Genomic DNA, 18,771 nt, shown 5'->3' with positions numbered 1-18,771 from the left:
CTAGGTCAGTCCGTAAGAGAGAGAGGGACAGGACAGACGACAAGTGTGAATACATACCCTTCGCAAAAGCTTCGATTTAGGCGAAGGCAATAATCATAATGCCATATGCGGTTGTAAGTCATTTTACTTCCCCTATACATCTATGAATATCAAAAGACTGGACTATCATGAATTTAGATCAGTATTGTGGTCAAGGGTAAATGTTTTGGTCCAAGTAATATATTGGAAGGCAACCCGAGTGCATTCACACGGGGTCCGAAAAATCGGCTTCAGGCCAAGGACAGGAATGTGCATTTGTAGTCGCGAAAAAAGATATAAGGTGCATTTCTTTGCTTCGAGATTTGTCTTGCTTTCTCGACACTGTTGATGATTGGTCATCCAAGATAGGAAAGATTTTATTTCGGCGTTAATAATAAATTCATTTACAGGTTATCAGATAACGCATTAGAAATTATCACTATCAGAAAAATAAAGATAAAATAAAAATTCCGATTGCGTAATGACTGTTTGCTTGGCATAGATCTTATTTTCTTTTATAACTCTGCTCTCCTCAGAGCAGAACTGCAAACCTGAATATTTCTTATTATTTAGGTACAATAATGAAGCATAAGAGGTTATTTTAAATTATAATCTCTCTTTGATGTCCTTTTCATATGAAAGCAATTCCTCATTTCAAAAACATTCATAAGCTAAAAAAGATCACAATTTGGGCGCTAACATCCAAATAAAACTCGACAGTTTCTTACCTCTTCGGTGCTAAATGACGACAAGAAAGTTATGTGACTCTCATCCTGGGAAGAAAAATTTAAGTTCTTATCTATTAATAATCAAAATTTTTCATTCATCGCTCTTATTCCAAAACGCATAACTAACGTTGAATTTGTTTTCTAGCTTTAACTATTTTTCCACGAAAAAAAAAAAAACCTCTTTAATAAAAATCGGCCATTTCATATTTATAAGAAAGTCCCACACTCCAAAGCAATTAGACTCAAAGCACATTGCATGAATGGCTGCACAAGAGCATCAAAGAATAGTCTAACTGGATATTGTAGGTCAAACGACACCGGACTATAATCTTCTCTTCGTGCTCTCATTTCTCATACATTATAAATACATTGGTTGGTTGTAGGTTGGCCCAGATACTAGCTACCCGTTGAGATACTACCGCTAGAGAGTTATTGAGTCCTTTGACTGGCCAGACAGTAGGCTACTACATTGGATCCCCCTCTCTGGTTACGGCACATTTAAGTTTTTTTTTGGTTTGCATATGAAAGATTTATTTAATGTTACTGTTCTTAAAATATTTTAATTCATTACTTCGTTCGTAATTTATTTTCTTATTCCCTTCCCCCACTGGGCTATTTTCCCTGTTGGAGCCCTTGGGCTTATAGCATCCAGCTTTTGCAACTAAGGTTGTAGCTTAGCAAGTAATACTGATGATGATAATATTGATATTTGGTCATCGGTTCGATCATTTTCTGTTGGTTCAAGTCCACCACAACAGTTCCAATATTTCATATTGTTCCCCAACATGATTACCAAGTTTGGTGAAAATCGGTACTGTGATTTTGTGTAAAGTTCCTCACAAACAAACAAATGAATCATCCAAAATATTACAAATTCATCCTTGGGTCATACCCAACATGACTACCTATTTTGGTGAAAATCGGTACAGTAGTTTTTGTGTAAAGTTGCTACAAACAAACAAATAAACTAAGAAACAGACGACAGGGGTTCGTTCGTTCGCTCGTTTAAGAACGCCTTGACTAGGGCAAGACATGGGCTCTTGCACTAGGCCAGCCCAGCACAGTGTAAAATCCGGACGTCTGACGTCGGATGCCGTCCGGGAGAATAGAAAACCGCTTGTATCCCCGGTAAAGGCGCCATAATACACCACTTTTTTTACACTGGTAATTTTCACTGATACTTTCTGTTATTTCCTGAATAAATATTCGAAAAATATTGATTTATTTTCATTTTAATGAGAATAATCTCAATCGGACGTCAACATTACACTATTTAACTGCCCGCTATTTTACCCTGTTAGGATAAAAGCCGGACGTCGCCCTACCTAGTACTCTCATTCAAACCTTTAGTGGATCATACTAAACCTATTGGCAACTAAATGCAGGGTAAAGGGAGTGGTAGGCCCTATCTCCTTATGTTACTTTACAGCCGGGTAAATTCTTATCTGTGACTGCTGATTGGCGACGTCCGGCTTTTCTCCTAACAGGGTAAAATAGCGGGCAGTTAAATAGTGTAATGTTGACGTCGGATTGAGATTATTCTCAAGAACATGAAAATAAACCAATATTTTTCGAACATTTATTCATAAGATAACAGAAAGTATCAGTGATCATTACCAGTCACAAAAAAGAGGTGTATTTTCGCGTCTTTCCCGGTGATACAAGCGATTTTCTATTCTCCCGGACGGCATCCGACGTCTGACGTCCGACGTCCGGATTTTACACTGTGCCGGGCAGCCCATAAGAGGGAGGGACAGGGCAGACAAGGGTGAATACATACCCTTCGCAAAAGCTTCGATTTTGGCGAAGGCGATAATCATAATGCCATATGCGGTTGTAAGTCATTCTACTTCCCCTATGCATCTATGAATATCAAAAGACTAGACTGACATGAATTTAGATCAGTATTGTGGTCAGGGGTAAATGTTTTGGGTCCAAGTAATATATTGGAAGGCTACCCGAGTGCATTCACATGGGGTCCGAAAAATCGGCTTAGAGCCAAGGACAAGAATGTGCATTTGTGATTGCGAGGGGAAAAATGAGTTGCATTTCTTTGCTTCGAGATTTGTCTTGCTTTCTTGACATTTTTCCTGATTGGTCAGCCAAGAAATCATAGATTTTACATCAGCGATAATGATAAATTCGTTTACTGGTTAAAACGCAGTAGAAATTGTCACTATTAGAAAAATAAAGGTAAAATAAAAATTCCGATTGCGTAATGGCTGTTTGCTTGTAAAATAAAAATTCCGATTGCGTAATGGCTGTTTGCTTGTAAAATAAAAATTCCGATTGCGTAATGGCTGTTTGCTTGTAAAATAAAAATTCCGATTGCGTAATGGCTGTTTGCTTGGCAACGATCTTATTTTCTTATATAACTCTGCTCTCCTCAGAGCAGAACTGCAAACCTGAATATTTCTTATTATTTAGGTACAATAATGAAGCATAAGAGGTTAATTTGAATTATGATCTCTCTTTGATGTCCTTTTCATATGAAAGCAATTCTTCATTTTAAAAACATTCGTAAGTAGAAAGAGATCACAGTTTGGGCGGTAACACCCAAATAAAACTCGACAGTTTCTTACCTCTTCGGTGCTAAATGACGACAAGGAAGTTATGTGACTCTCATACTGGGAAGAAAAATTCAAGTTCTTATTTATGATAACATAAATATTTCCTTTCATTGCTCTTAATCCAAAGCGCATAACTAATGCTGAAGTTGGTTTTCTAGCCTGAACTAATTTCCACGAAAAAAAACATATATTTCTCATAAATATGAGATGGCTGATTTTTGTAGTCTTGTGCTTTTGAAATAATGTATGTATGTACGTATATATATATATATATATATATATATATATATATATATATATATATATATATATATACATATATATTTATATATATACACACATTATATATATATATATATATATATATATATATATATATATATATATATATATATATATATACATATATATTTATATATATACACACATTATATATATATATATATATATATATATATATATATATATATATATATATATATACATATATATTTATATATATACACACATTATATATATATATATATATATATATATATATATATATATATATATATATATAGATGTATGTATTTTTTTATATATACATTGTAATTGTTCAGTGGCTACTTTCCTCTTGGTAAGGGTAGAAAAGGGTCTTTAGCTATGGTAAGCAGCTCTTCTATGAGAAGGATACTCCAAAATCAAACCATTGTTCTCTAGTCTTGGGTAGTGCCATAGCCTCTGTACCATGGTCTTCCACTGTCTTGGGTTAGAGTTCTCTGGCTTGAGGGTACACTCGGGCACATTGTTCTATCTAGTTTCTCTTCCTCTTGTTTTGTTAGAATTTTTATAGTTTATATAGGAAATATTAATTTCAACGTTTTTACTGTTCTTGAGATATTTTATTTTTCCTTGTTTCCGTTCCTCACTGGGCTATTTTCCCTGTTGGGGCCCCTGGGCTTATAGCATCCTGCTTTTCCAACTAGGATTGTAGCTTAGCATTTAATAATGATATATATATATATATATATATATATATATATATATATATATATATATATATATATATATATATATATATATATATGTATGTTTGTATATATACATTAATTATGTATATATATATATATATATATATATATATATATATATATATATATATATATATATATATATATATATATATATATAAATACATATATACATATATATACATATATACTTATATATATATATATATATATATATATATATATATATATATATATATATATATATATATAGATTTATGTATGTTTGTATATATACATTAATTATGTATATATATATATATATATATAAATACATATATACATATATATATATATATATATATATATATATATATATATATATATATATGTATATATATATATATATATATATATATATATATATATATATATATATATATATATATATATATATATACATAATTAGTGTATATATACAAACATACATAAATCTATATATATATATATATATATATATATATATATATATATATATATATATATATATATACATAAATAATGTATATACAAACATACATACATCTATATATATATATATATATATATATATATATATATATATATATATATATATATATATATATATATATATATATATATATATATAATCATTATTAAATGCTAAGCTACAACCCTAGTTGGAAAAGCAGGATGCTATAAGCCCAGACGACGAGGGTGAATATATACTCTTCGCAAAAGCTTCGATTTTGGCGAAGGCAATAATCATAATGCCATATGCGGTTGAAAGTCATTTTACTTCCCCTATACATCTATGAATATCAAAAGACTGGACTGTCATGAATTTAAACGGAAGGTGAACGCTGGCCAGATACATCAACAACACTTATAAGTGGGAAAAGATGTAGACAAAGAAGTGAAGCAGTCACTCAAATAACTAAAAGTAGTGCATTTTGCCCTGTCTGCCCTGTCATTAATTAGGTCAGTATTGTGGTCAAGGGTAAATGTTTTGGGTACAAATAATCTATTGGAAGGCAACCCGAGTGCATTCACACGGGGTCCGAAAAATCGGCTTCAGGCCAAGGACAGGAATGTGCATTTGTGATTACGAGGGGAAAAATGAGTTGCATTTCTTTGCTTCGAGATTTGTCTTGCTTTCTCGACATTGTTCATGATTGGTCGGCTAAGAAAGAAAAAATATACTTCGTCAATGATGATAAATTTGCTTACTGGTTATCAGATAACGCAGTAGAAATTATCACTACCACAAAAATTAAAAATAAAATAAGAATTCACATTGCATAATGACTGTCATGAATTTATCAGGAAGGTGAAGCAGTCCCTCAAATAGCTAAAAGTTGTGCCTCTTACCCTGTCGTTAATTAGATCAGTATTGTGGTCAGGGTAAATGTTTTTGGTCCAAATAATCTATTGGAAGGCAACCCGAGTGCATTCACACGGGGTCCGAAAAATCGGCTTCAGGCCAAGGAGAGGAATGTGCATTTGTGATTGCGAGGGGAAATATAAGTTGCATTTCTTTGCTTCGAGATTTGTCTTGCTTTCTCGACCTTTTTCCTGATTGGTCAGCCAAGAAATCTTAGATTTTACATCAGCGATAATGATAAATTCGTTTACTGGTTAAAACGCTGTAGAAATTGTCACTATTAGAAAAATAAAGATAAAATAGAAACTCCGATTGCGTAATGACTGTTTGCTTGGCCTACATCTTATTTCCTTATATAACTCTGCTCTCCTCAGAGCAGAACTGCAAACCTGAATATTTCTTATCATTTAGGTACAATAATGAATGAAGCATAAGAGGTTATTTTGAATAATAATCTTTCTTCGATGTCCTTTTCATATGAAAGCAATGCTTCATTTCAAACACATTCATAAACTAAAAAATATCACAGTTTGGGCGTTAACACCCAAAGAAATCTCAGCAGTTTCTCACCTCTTCGGTGCTAAATGGCAACAAGGAAGTTATGCGACTCGCATCCTGGGAAGAAAAGTTCTAGGTATTGAAGGTTAAACGACACAAAACTAAAACCTTTTCTTCGTGCTCTCGTTTCTCATACATTATGAATACATTGGAAAGTAGTAGGTTGGCCAAGACACTAGCTACCCGTTGAGATACTACCTCTAGAGAGTTATTGAGTCCTGTGACTGGCCAGACAGTAGGCTACTACATTGGATCCATCTCTCTGGTTACGGCTCATTTCATCTTTGCCGACACATACACAGAATAGTCTGGTCTATTCTTTACACATTCTTTTGTTTCTTGATACATTTGACAACACTGACATTACCAAACAAATCTTCTTCTCCTGTACTTGCCATCTTTTTGCTTATTATTATTATTATTATTATTATTATTATTATTATTATTATTATTAGCGAAGCTACAACCCTAGTTGGAGAAGCAAGATGCTAACAGCCCAAGGGCTGCAACAGGGAAAAATAGCCTAGTGAGGAAAGGAAATGAGGAAATAAATAAACGATATGAGAAGTAATGAAAATTAAAATAAGATATTTTAAAAACATTAACAACATTAAAACAGATATTTGATATATAAATGACTGGATATTTGTTATATAACCTAAAGTAAAATAGATCATGGAATGCTTCTATTCTGAGAGAGAGAGAGAGAGAGAGAGAGAGAGAGAGAGAGAGAGAGAGAGAGAGAGAGAGAGAGAGAGAGAGAGAGAGAGAGAGAGAGAGAGAGTGTGTGTGTGTGTGAGTTGGGCGTGGTTGATAGTGCCAACAGCTGTCAAACTAGGCTGTAGACACCTAGGAAAATATATCTTGAATCAATTCATTTATTGAACCAAACGATTCAGAGCTCTGTGCGAATTTTGAAATTCCTAACTGAGCCCATAGAAAGATGTATAAACATATAACAGTTTATATCAGGGATTGCGTCTGCTTCCTTTCAAATGAATATCTGACAAAGGGTTGTGCACGATGTGGTGAAATGAACAATGAATTTGTCTATTATATACGCTGTGTATGTTAAACTATTTACATTCCATTCCTGTAATATATGCAGTATGCATTGAATGAATTGACGCCTTAACACAAGGTTCACACCTTTTTTTTTTTTTCAAAAAATCTTGGATCCTCACAAGTCCCCCCTATAAAGAGTGTAACGAGCTGACATTTTCTCTGGACGTAGTGTCAACAGTTGTGGAGACTTTAGCCATTCGTACGATAATTATCGTGCATCTACATTATTTTAGGTCCAGTACGATGTACGATACATACCTTTGGTATATACAAATGTGTGTGTTTGATTAAAGAATTTAAAATACCTTGAAATAAGTGATATATGTTACTCCTTCATAATCATATTGAAAGTGTAGACGATAATTTTGGTTAAAGAAAAACGATAATTTTAAGGTTCATGTACGATAATCCAGTGGAAATAATCTGGTCACCCTGGCATATGCTTTGTTTACCTCAGTGGCCCTTGGCTCTTTGTGACAATCTGAGTTGTTTTTTTGTGTCCCGCTTTTTGTCCCCTTTTGGGTTCGTGTTACCTTCTAATTGTGCCTTATATATTCCTTACCATGCCTAAACAGGCCATGGATAAGACCAAACGCATAAAAAGAGCCACATTGTTCAAAACAAACCATAAATTACCGGAAATATCGAGTCTCATTGGTGTGAGGCCACAAACAGTGCAGCACTTGATCAAGTGCTATCGTGAATATGGGGAGGCTTGCATTCCTGTCCCTTTCCCAAATCCTGGTAGACCCCGTAAGATGACTTTAGGAACCAGAAAACTTATGTTAAGCGAGGATCCTTCCTTACTTGTCTATCAATAAGTTTTCTGGTCCTTAAAGTTGTCTTATGAGGTCTACCAGGCTTTGGCAAAGGAGCAGGAACGCAAGCCTCCACAGAGTCACAGAAGCACTTGATCAAGTGTTGCACTGTTCGTGGCTTCACACCAGTGAGACTCGACATTTCCGGTAATTTATGGTTTGATTTGAAACAATGTGACTATTTTAACGTGTTTTTTCTTATCCATGGTCTGTTTAGACATGGTAAGCGGTATATATAAGGCACAATTGGAGGGTAACACGAATCCAAAAGGGGACAAAAAGCGGGACATAAAAAAAAAAAAAAAAAAAAAAAAAAAAAAAAACAATTCTGATAGCCACAAATAACCAAGGGCAACTGAGGTAAACATAACATATGCTAAAGTCTCCCCCATTGTTGACACTACGTCCAGAGAAAACGTCGGTACGTTACACTCTTTTTAGGGAGGACTTATGAGGATCCAAAACTTTTTGAATAAAGATGTGAACCTTGGTTTAAGGCGTCAATTCATTCCACGCATACTGTGTGTGTGTGTGTATATATATATATATATATATATATATATATATATATATATATATATATATATATATATATATATATATATATATATATATATATATATATATATATATATATATGTATATGTATATGTATATGTATATGTATATGTATATGTATATGTATATGTATATGTATATGTATATGTATATGTATATGTATATGTATATATATTTATATATAATATATATATATATATATATATATATATATATATATATATATATATATATATATCAACAACAAATATAGCCGTTTCTAGTTCACTGCAGAACAAAGCCCTCAGACATGTTTTATTCATGTCTGGGTTTTGACCAGTTTTAAACACCACGTTGGCCAGTGTGAATTGGTGATGATGGGATTCTTTAGTTTGCTCAATTGCAGCAAACCAACCTAGTATGGGAGGGCATGACATGTACAGCTTTGCTGATCATTTCAGTACACCAACCCTTTCACCACTTTAAGGTATCCGCACTCAGAAAGCATATATATATATATATATATATATATATATATATATATATATATATATATATATATATATATATATATATATATATATATATATATATATATATATATATATATATATATATATATATATATATATATAATGTTGAAATTAAACTTTGCAAACAGGAAGAAAAAAACAGCTGCTGACTAACTACCAAAATTCTTCTCAAAAAAGTAAAGGAGACGACTTAGCCACGATGATATTACAAGAGTATATTAACAGAAATGAAGAGAAGGCTCTTGTTAAAAATGTTATATGTTTAATTCACTTAGATTTTAGAAAGGAAAACCAATCCTACCATTTCATCCATTTTAAAACTAATTGGAAACTCGCATTGTTTCCGAGTCCTTCTCTGACGTCATCATGCCACCCGCTTAACTTGGCCATCCACCAGTCAGGACATTAAAATACGCTAAATTAAGAATATGGGATAAATCGAATATTTTCAGCAAGCTTTAGTAACAGATTTAATCTTAATATGTCTTTTAATCGTCATATCATCGGATTAAAGAGTTATTTTATGTTTATTTTTAATATATTACAACGTATTTTGTTCGTAGGTTATGGTGTTCATTTCGTCTATAGTGGGCGAGTCCATTGAGGATTTAGGGTAAAATTAAAGTAAACTCTCCACTGTGGGCAAATCCATTTAAGGTTTAGGGTAAAATTAAAGTGTATGTGAATTCAAAAGTCATTACTTTAATTCTATCTGTCACATTACATCAATATCGTAAAACCATAAATCAAATAGAATATAAGTACAAGTAAGGAAATTTATATGGAAGGATATCTCACGAGAAAATGACAAAAATCAGTGTTGTGTAAAACCCTTCTTCCCCTTCTGTTTAAAAGTGCTGGTGCCCAAAAATGGTTCTCGTGTTTGCCGACAGATGGTGCTGGAAACTCGTTTAAAGTTTAAATAATCGGGAATTTTTGTTTAAAGGAATACCAAGAAATTAATCATGAGATCACCTCCGTGTGAATATGTTGATAATATAAATATTAGAAGAAAAATATCGTTTATAATCTTAACAGCTATCGAATAATAATTTCAGTATATCAAATTTTAAGTTTTTGTGGCGAAAACAAAAGCACATCTCTCGGAAGTTTCGTGATCAAACGATTCCATTTAGGAACGAAACATTCTGGGAAACAACGGATTCAAATATGGTGTTTCGTTGTGATTTTTATTATTTTTTTTTTTCGTTTTTTAAAGACGATTAGAAGCTTATCTTTACTGAGACGTGTTTAAGGCGAAGGATTAAGGAACTTTAGAATTGATATGATAACATCGATGCAATAGAGGACTCTCAATTAATTATCTAATCCTTCGATTCAGAGCAGAGGCCGACGGGGGTGACTCTCTTAAGTCCATATGAAGCGAAGTCATGGTTTTGAAAACAATTCTTCCTATCTTGGTGTACATTGGATAGTATTTTTTTTTTATTGTTATTTACTGACCTTGCAATCTGATGGACTGGGGTTCGAGTCCCGCTCAAGACCGATAGCTTCACGTAGTGTTTGCTACACCCTTTCTCTCTCTCTCTCTCTCTCTCTCTCTCTCTCTCTCTCTCTCTCTCTCTCTCTCTCTCTCTCTCTCTCTCTCTCTCTCAGATAATCATTTGCATGGTACAATTTAACTACAGTATAACTTTTAGACAGAGTTTTTAAATACTTTTCGAATTCATCCCAAGAAAATTTTAGGAGAATAAAAGTATTACGAAGTTTCTCGAGTTCCCTGACGAGCTACATATACACAAACGTACACACTCACACGAACACACACAGAGGAATCCTGTGACGGTCAAATATATATATATATATATATATATATATATATATATATATATATATATATATATATATATATATATATATATATATATATATATATATATATATATATATATATATATATATATTATTATTATTATTATTATTATTATTATGCTACAACATTAGTTGAAAAAACAGGATGCTATAAGCACAAGGGCTCCTCCAAGGATAAATAGCCCAGTAAGGAAAGGGAATAAGGAAATAAATAGAAAAGTAATAATGAATAATCAAAAAAAAAAAAAAATAAGAACAGTAACAACATTAAAATAGATTGGTCCCAGACCAGGACCGTGAGTTTAAGCTGTTTACTGGGGAGGCCACTGCTGTGGTTTGGCACCACAGTATTGAGATATGTCTAATGTTTAAAGGTCGCTCATGAATGGCAGAGGCAAGCAGGACAGTGGCCAGGAGACTGGCCACATATACATATGATCAGCGCCCAAGGCCCCTCTCTACCCCAGCTAGGAACAGGGAAGGCCAGGCAATAGCTGTTCTCTCTCTCTCTCTCTCTCTCTCTCTCTCTCTCTCTCTCTCTCTCTCTCTCTCTCTCTCTCTCTCTCTCTCATCTTTGAATTAAGGTTATATCCACATCATAAATATACCTGTTTATAAATAAGTTTAGATTGTTTTGAATTTTGTGTTTTTTGCCAAAGTGTTGGTAAGTTTAATCTCAAAATTTCACATCAAATGGTTTAACTATTTTAATTAAATTAATAATTTTCCGAAAATATCAATATTTTAATTATTCCAAAAGCTTGTTTACAGTAGATAATCCTATTTAATGTTCTTCAATCTAGTGAATGTTAATTTTTTTAATAATATAGTATTAGAATGACAAAATTGCTATCAAAAGGATAGAATATCGTATCCACTGGTTTTAAGCTTTTCATAATCTTTATACAAGTTAAGTATGCATTTAGTACAGTATTTTTTATTCTAACTATGTATCAAATTATTTAAGAGAGAGACAATTAGATTATGATTCAATTAAGAAGAAAAACATTTTTTACATTCCGATATTCCTGGAAAATGTATTGTTCCGCAGCCGGGTGTGTCAACCAAAGGTCAACAGTGTCATTAGTCATTACATTGACGCTAGTAGTTGAAGGAAGACACGTTTTTGAAATTTTCAGCAGTTAAACATCTCACGTTTCTCCAGAGGTTGGTACCGTTAATTTACTTACCAGATCTGGTATATTAATGTATTATTAGAGTTATTGTTGAATAAGAAATGGGTAGATATTTAATTTTGCTGTGTTGGTAGGCCTACTCCATTTTGAGCCGGGAGTCAATGGCCAAGGCATTTTACCAGTGGCAGAACTTCGTAGGTCCAAACCCTATTTACTGCGCAAGTCCAAATCCAAGTCTTATGTGTAATGAATATTAGATTTAATAGGTCATAGAAGTTTTTTTCAATAATGTTTTTCCCCCTGAGTGAAAATATATTTTTATTTCGAATTATAAAACCAAGTTGTGACTAAGCATACTGAAGTAGGACTAAATCTCTGGTAAAATTATAGAACAACACGGGACTACTTTTCCAATAGATAAAACTACTTTTCCTACAGCAAATAATGTGGTTTAAATGAATTTGACCTTTATTGCCACCACAAGTAAACCGTTCTCCCATTATCCCTCCCCCTTACCAACTGACACGGGTGGGAACCCGAGACTTTGGGTGGACAAAAATAGGAAAAACTTGATCATTTAACACTTTCGAGGTTTATAAACGGCTGCAGAACCTAACAAACCCACCCAACCTAGCCTAGTAATTCCCAGGGCAAAGGCCTAGCTGGGGGCAGGTCCCCAAGACCACTCTTACAGATCACAAACCTAGCTAGGAGCAAGCCCCTAGACCACCTCCCCCAGATCACAGACCTAGATGTAAACAAAAGTGAAATACATATTTCAGGGTAATAGGATGCCAATATTTTGTGTAATTTTTTGTGGATTTATTATGCATCTTCTAAATAGTTATGCATAAGTAACACGATGTTGTTTTACAAGAGCCATTTTTTCCCATCGGGATTCGGTTCCACCATGACTATTTCAGTCATTGTTTAAAACTGTTTCTGTTCAGTAAATTGCTATTGTTGCTCATATGAAAGTAAAAACAAAATACACTCTAAATAATGGCCTACTTGATTATGCACAGCTCATCCATGTTCCCATTGCCAGAGCCGAGGAGCAGTGAGATAATGTATAGTTGCGAGTGAAGCAAGCCACAGCCGAGCCAAAACCATTTGAGGGATCTGAATACAGTAGTATCCATGGAGATGGCGTGTGCAGCATATCCATGTACCTCTTTCCAGAACAGGGGAGCAGTGAGACAATATTTGCAAGCAAAGTGAGCCAAGTCCTTGAAAACACCATTTGCGAGTCATAATGTGAATCATAAATAATTACAATACTTTAATTTTATGCCACTTAAACCATATAATTTTCCACCGGTTATTTTGTGTTTATTATGCATTTACAATCATTACTATTGCTGAAAACCACTCATTTCTGGGGTTTCCCCATTCAAAACTGAGGTTTCCCCCAAGTAGCCCATAATTATTGTTATATGGTGGGTGGTGTTGGAAAAATCATGAACGGGTGGTATGCCCCAATATTCATAGTCGGAAAAGGATAAAATGCAAGAGAACGTGTAGGAGAAATATTTGGTTTGTGTATTTGGCTAGAAATTAATGGATGTATTTACCCTTTTATCACATGACGCTCAACTATCAGAAGTACCTGTAGGTGAAAATGCGGGTTTTTTCTTGCTGTTGCCCATTTAACTATGAAGGTGGTCAAATATTAATGATGGTATGGTATTTATTTTCAGTTCTGAGATTTCTGGTTGTTTGGGTGATGGTGTGCACCTAATTGTTCCAGATTGGTTTATTTTACAAGTGCTTTGTTTAGTGTAGTAGATCCTTTTATAAAAAGCAGAACAGGAAATACATCTTTAAGGTAGACCTAAACCACCCAGTAAGGCTTGAGTATACATTTCAACTCCTAGATAATGGACGGCCCAGTTGGAAAGTTGGGATTTTTGTGTACGGTTGAGCACATATAGAATGTACTGTAATGCACTAATCTTTCGTTATGTAATATTGCAAAAAATCTACTGTACACTGTATATGAATACACAGAACATTAGTGATGTCTTAGCTTAGGCACCAGGTCTCAACCTAGCTAGCCTGAACCCCTCTCCCACCTAGCGAGACCTAACCAAATGAAAATGGAATCAAGTTAGGTGAGTGCAACCTGATAGGTCGTTTCATAATCTAGCCTACAGTGTTATAGACTAAAACCAAAATCATGGTCCTGACCTATAATTTAAGGCAACCGATTTAAAGTACTGTATTACTACAAAATGCTGTCTATTATATAAAGTGAATATGGGGCTGCCTCATATGTTTAAACAAGATTTACTGCCTTTCCCTACCTGAATTACAGGAACGTGTACTATCCTTAACCTAACCTAGGATGCGGGATCCTTACCTAGCCATGCTAAGACACCCCCCACCAACTTATGTGACTTACAGTGCTGTAGATAGAATTAAATTGCTGATATACAGTATCCCAACATCACATACGATGCTGTAGATTAAATCAAATTATGGAATTATATCCCAACTTAACCTACCGCGTGACTTATTCCTGTTTAAAACATAACTCAAACAGTTATCAAACCTTTACTGTAGAATTATAAGTTCTGCAATATAGCTTGTAATACAGTTTGGCTCATCAAAACTTTACCTAAGGCACAAGTAACAAAAATTCACAGCATAACACATTGCAACTGTATACTGTAATAGTTAAATAACTTGGCAAAATTAGATTTGCCTTTAAGAAGTGGTATATATTTTTTTACTTGTTTAAGCATAATTTGTTCTGAACTTGAAACAGAAAGAGAATAATAACTTGAATATAAAGCAACACGTGATAGACTTGCTAGTATATAAGGCATTAATTGGTAATATATACTTATTTCTAGCCAAACTGGCATTTTCTATAGGAAATGGTCGAGTGCGGCCTATTTTGGCAAATTTCTCTATATAGGTAATTGGGACTGGGTCATAATTACTTGTGTATTACCCAATTTTTCCCTTTTGAGAGTGTGTTGTGGTTACTGCACATGCATTGCTTTTCAGTGGTTTTTGGTAGCTTTGTTGTTTTGCATGATGTCATCCTTAGCTTGCTTTATGATTGAATTAAGAGCTGTTAAATATTTATGCGTAAGTTTCCCGATGTTGTTTTACAAAGCCTTTTTTTCCCATCTGAATCAGTTCCACCATGTCTACCGTTGGGAGAAAATGTCTTCCATGTGGGAATTCAATCTATTTCGAAATTTGGTGTAATTTAATTTTTTTTTTTCATTGATTGTTTAAAATACTGTTCAGTATATATCTATTGTTGCTCGTATGATAGTGAAACTATCCCCTGGTTAATACATGATACTCAGTTTTCCAGCGAAACTGGAATTTGCTTTAAAAAAGGGATATGTGTTAGCTACTTTGGCATTTTTCTCAGTATGATTAATAGAAGTCTACGACTTGAGTATCGTCTGATTCAAATGTGAACACTATATCCAAGTCTGTTAGTTGTTTAACTTTAGAAACCTAATGGTGGGTTATTAGGCATGCGTTAGTTTCATTTGCTTGGGGAACTGAGTGTTTTTTAATGACATATTTATCAGCTTGTTTTTTAACTAATTAAGAGCTTATAAGTACAGTACTGTACTTAGGCTACGCTAAAGTCCCTGAATGTACTTTTACTTCTCCCATATGAAATGATGGCTAATCTCCATTTGTGGTGGTTATATCAAGTTTTACCCACTTTTACCCTTGCTATGTTTAGTGTTACCCAGTCCTTCTTGGTGAGGGTTGTTTCACTGGGCATCCCTTCGTTTAGGCTAGGCAGCTCCTCATTGGATGGATATTTGTCGCTTTCCTGCCTCTTTTCTAGCTTGTGAGTAGCTGCCCGAAAAGGTTCTAGTCCGTTCACTGTTGCGAAGCTTTTGCGGGATTTCAGTCTTGGCCTTGCTTCCTGATGATTGTGGAATGGATGCAAGGGGTCATTGATTTGTGTATTTTTTCAGTTCTTGCTAGCATTTCTCGTCTTATATTGGGTGGTGGGATATCGTCTACTTTGTAGGAAGATGGTAGAGGTGTTGGTTTTAGAATGCCAGTAATAATCCAACATGACTTATTTAGCACTGTCTACCTCATGTGCATGGCTTAGATTTATACAAAGGGGTACTAAAATCTAGGAGCTTGCAGTTGTGCGAGTCATGCCGACGCTTTCTAAAGATTTGGTGATGTAAACACATTATATTAGTCAAAACAATATTTAGTTCGTTATTTGAGGTTAAATAATTTAGTAATTCGATGAGACAATGATGGGTCCGTCAAGGGACAAAGGCAGGATAGGGCAGCCAATGGTGGATAAAGGCAGGGTTATATTAAAGAATAAGGTTGGATAGATTTTTCATTGATTTAAGGTAACATTGGTTAATCATTGGCAAAAGTCATATTGCTGTTGTGTTAATAGTTTTGGATAGGTTATTTAAAGTATACCCAGTAAGTAAAACACATCGAATAAGCTTGTCGGTGAACTAGTCGAGATTAGGTTAGTGAGTCAAAGAGTGTGTGATAAAGTTATCCATATTTAAACTAGTTAAGATGGTGAAGATTGATAGAATAAGCTGGTTCATTGATTGAAGGTTAACCAGAAAATTCACTTAGAAGTATTAAGTGAGTCAAAGATTGTGTGATAAGGTTTACTATATATAAACTAGATAAGTAAGATGGTGAAGATTGATAGAATAAGCTGGTTCATTGATTGAAGGTTAACCAGAAAATTCACTTAGAAGTATTAAGTTAGTCAAAGATTGTGTGATAAGGTTTACCAGAGTTAAACTAGATAAGTAAGATGGTGAAGATTGTTGGAATAAGCTGGTTCATTGATTGAAGGTTAACCAGAAAATTCACTTAAATAAATTGATTGATATGATAGGATAGCTGGAGTTATTTTGTGAAGGATCCATGCTATATATAATGAAAGTTTAGAATGCCATTTTAATTACGAGAGGGGTATATATCCTTGATAAATTTAGGAAGTTGCAGGTCTTATTTTTGGTGAGGGGAACACAATGATTATTCATTTGCACAGCTCTATACTCTTGTATACTAAGCAATATTTTACTCCTGAAACTATTACTGTGTCAGTAAATCTTGTTTTTTCTCAGAATTTATAAACATCGTTTTTCTGGGCTCAACCTGTGCCGGCCAGTGAAATGTTCCTAAAGCACCATTTCTAAGGAATATAACTGCTAAGATATTACCAGAGAAAAAATGCATAGGAATGTTAGGTTGAAATAGCTCGCTCACCTATTGGTGTCCGTATAATCTAGGGCGTAATATAATATGACCAGAGGTCTCGTACCATTTAGATATCTCCTCTTCAAAATCCCTCAATAGTGAGGTGCGGATCAACCTCCCCTGCTGCGCAGACTAGTACTAACAACTCTACCCACGATTGCCCATCACTCCTTTATAGCACCTGATACATTTTAGTTGGTTTTGTTTTTCTCGGTGTTTTTTGCATTATTTTCCCCTCTACGCATCAATGGCGGAATCCCAAGTTTATAAACATCGTTTTTATATGAATGTTTTTATGAGTATTGTGTGTTTTTGAGCAGGTATCCTCTGTGGTGTAAGGTAGAATATTTCATTCAGGGAATTTATGGTTTATTGATGATCTCTTGAAGAAAACAGTGAAATACCAGAAGTCAGTCATTCGATTTGTGAAGTATTTTCTTGTTAGGATTCAGGAATTGATACTTTTTTACTTTACATGATATACTTTAGGTTGTAATGGTTGCTATAATGAATATCGTGGACATGTCTGTCATTATTTCCAATATTTTAGAATATTTTTTTTATTTTTAGTTTATCATGTAGAATGTTTTACCAAAAGTGTGGTCATGATATTGAAGTGCACAGTAAAATTTTCTATTAAGAAAGATATATCTGTAAAATTAACGTCTTTTATTCATTTTTCAGACTAGAATCATCAAAAGGAAATGAAATTATAGTCTCCTGCTCAAGCTAGAAAATTAAACTGCTGTAAGACATTCCTAATGACGTCAAAATGAAGATCTGCCGCAAATATTCTGGGATTTACTACAGAAAAAAATTCCAGAAGGTTTCAGAAGACAAAATTTGAAGTTCAAAAGGAGTAGCAAATCGTCTCGACTGAAGTGGCCATACTATCATCAAACATTTTATTGTTACTATTATCACTAGCCAAACTACAACCTATTTGGAAAACCTAGTGAAAACCCTTATGAGAAATATAATTATAGGTGATGAATGCAAGAGTTGATGGGAGAAGTATAAGAGGAAGGCCAAGGTTTGGGTGGATTGATGGAGTGAAGAAAGCTCTGGGTGATAGGAGGATAGATGTGAGAGAGGCAAGAGAGCGTGCTAGAAATAGGAATGAATGGCGAGCGATTGTGACGCAGTTCCGGTAGGCCCTGCTGCTTCCTCCGGTGCCTTAGATGACCGCGGAGGTAGCATCAGTAAGGGACTCAGCAGTATGAAGCTTCATCTGTGGTGGAAATGTGGGAGGTTGGGCTGTGGCACCCTAGCAGTACCAGCTGAACTCGGCTGAGTCCCTGGTTAGGCTGGAGGAACGTAGAGAGTAGAGGTCC

At 34.2% G+C, this 18,771-nt stretch overlaps 1 protein-coding gene across 1 annotated transcript in view; it reads left to right on the top strand.

Moving 5' to 3' along the window:
* LOC137634998 (xaa-Pro aminopeptidase 1-like) overlaps positions 1 to 18,308 on the top strand; it is a 44,432-nt gene extending 26,124 nt beyond the window's left edge. Inside the window, exon 12 of the mRNA XM_068367599.1 lies at positions 18,122 to 18,308. Coding sequence (XP_068223700.1) covers positions 18,122 to 18,145 — 24 coding nt within the window. The 3' untranslated portion in view covers positions 18,146 to 18,308. The remainder of the gene's footprint in view (positions 1 to 18,121) is intronic.
* Positions 18,309 to 18,771: the final 463 nt, after the last annotated feature.

Source organism: Palaemon carinicauda, chromosome 45 (assembly GCF_036898095.1).
Source record: "Palaemon carinicauda isolate YSFRI2023 chromosome 45, ASM3689809v2, whole genome shotgun sequence".
Lineage (NCBI taxonomy): Eukaryota > Metazoa > Arthropoda > Malacostraca > Decapoda > Palaemonidae > Palaemon > Palaemon carinicauda.
The sequence above is the reverse complement of the archived record's forward strand: the minus strand, read 5'-3'. Positions and strand labels throughout refer to the sequence as shown.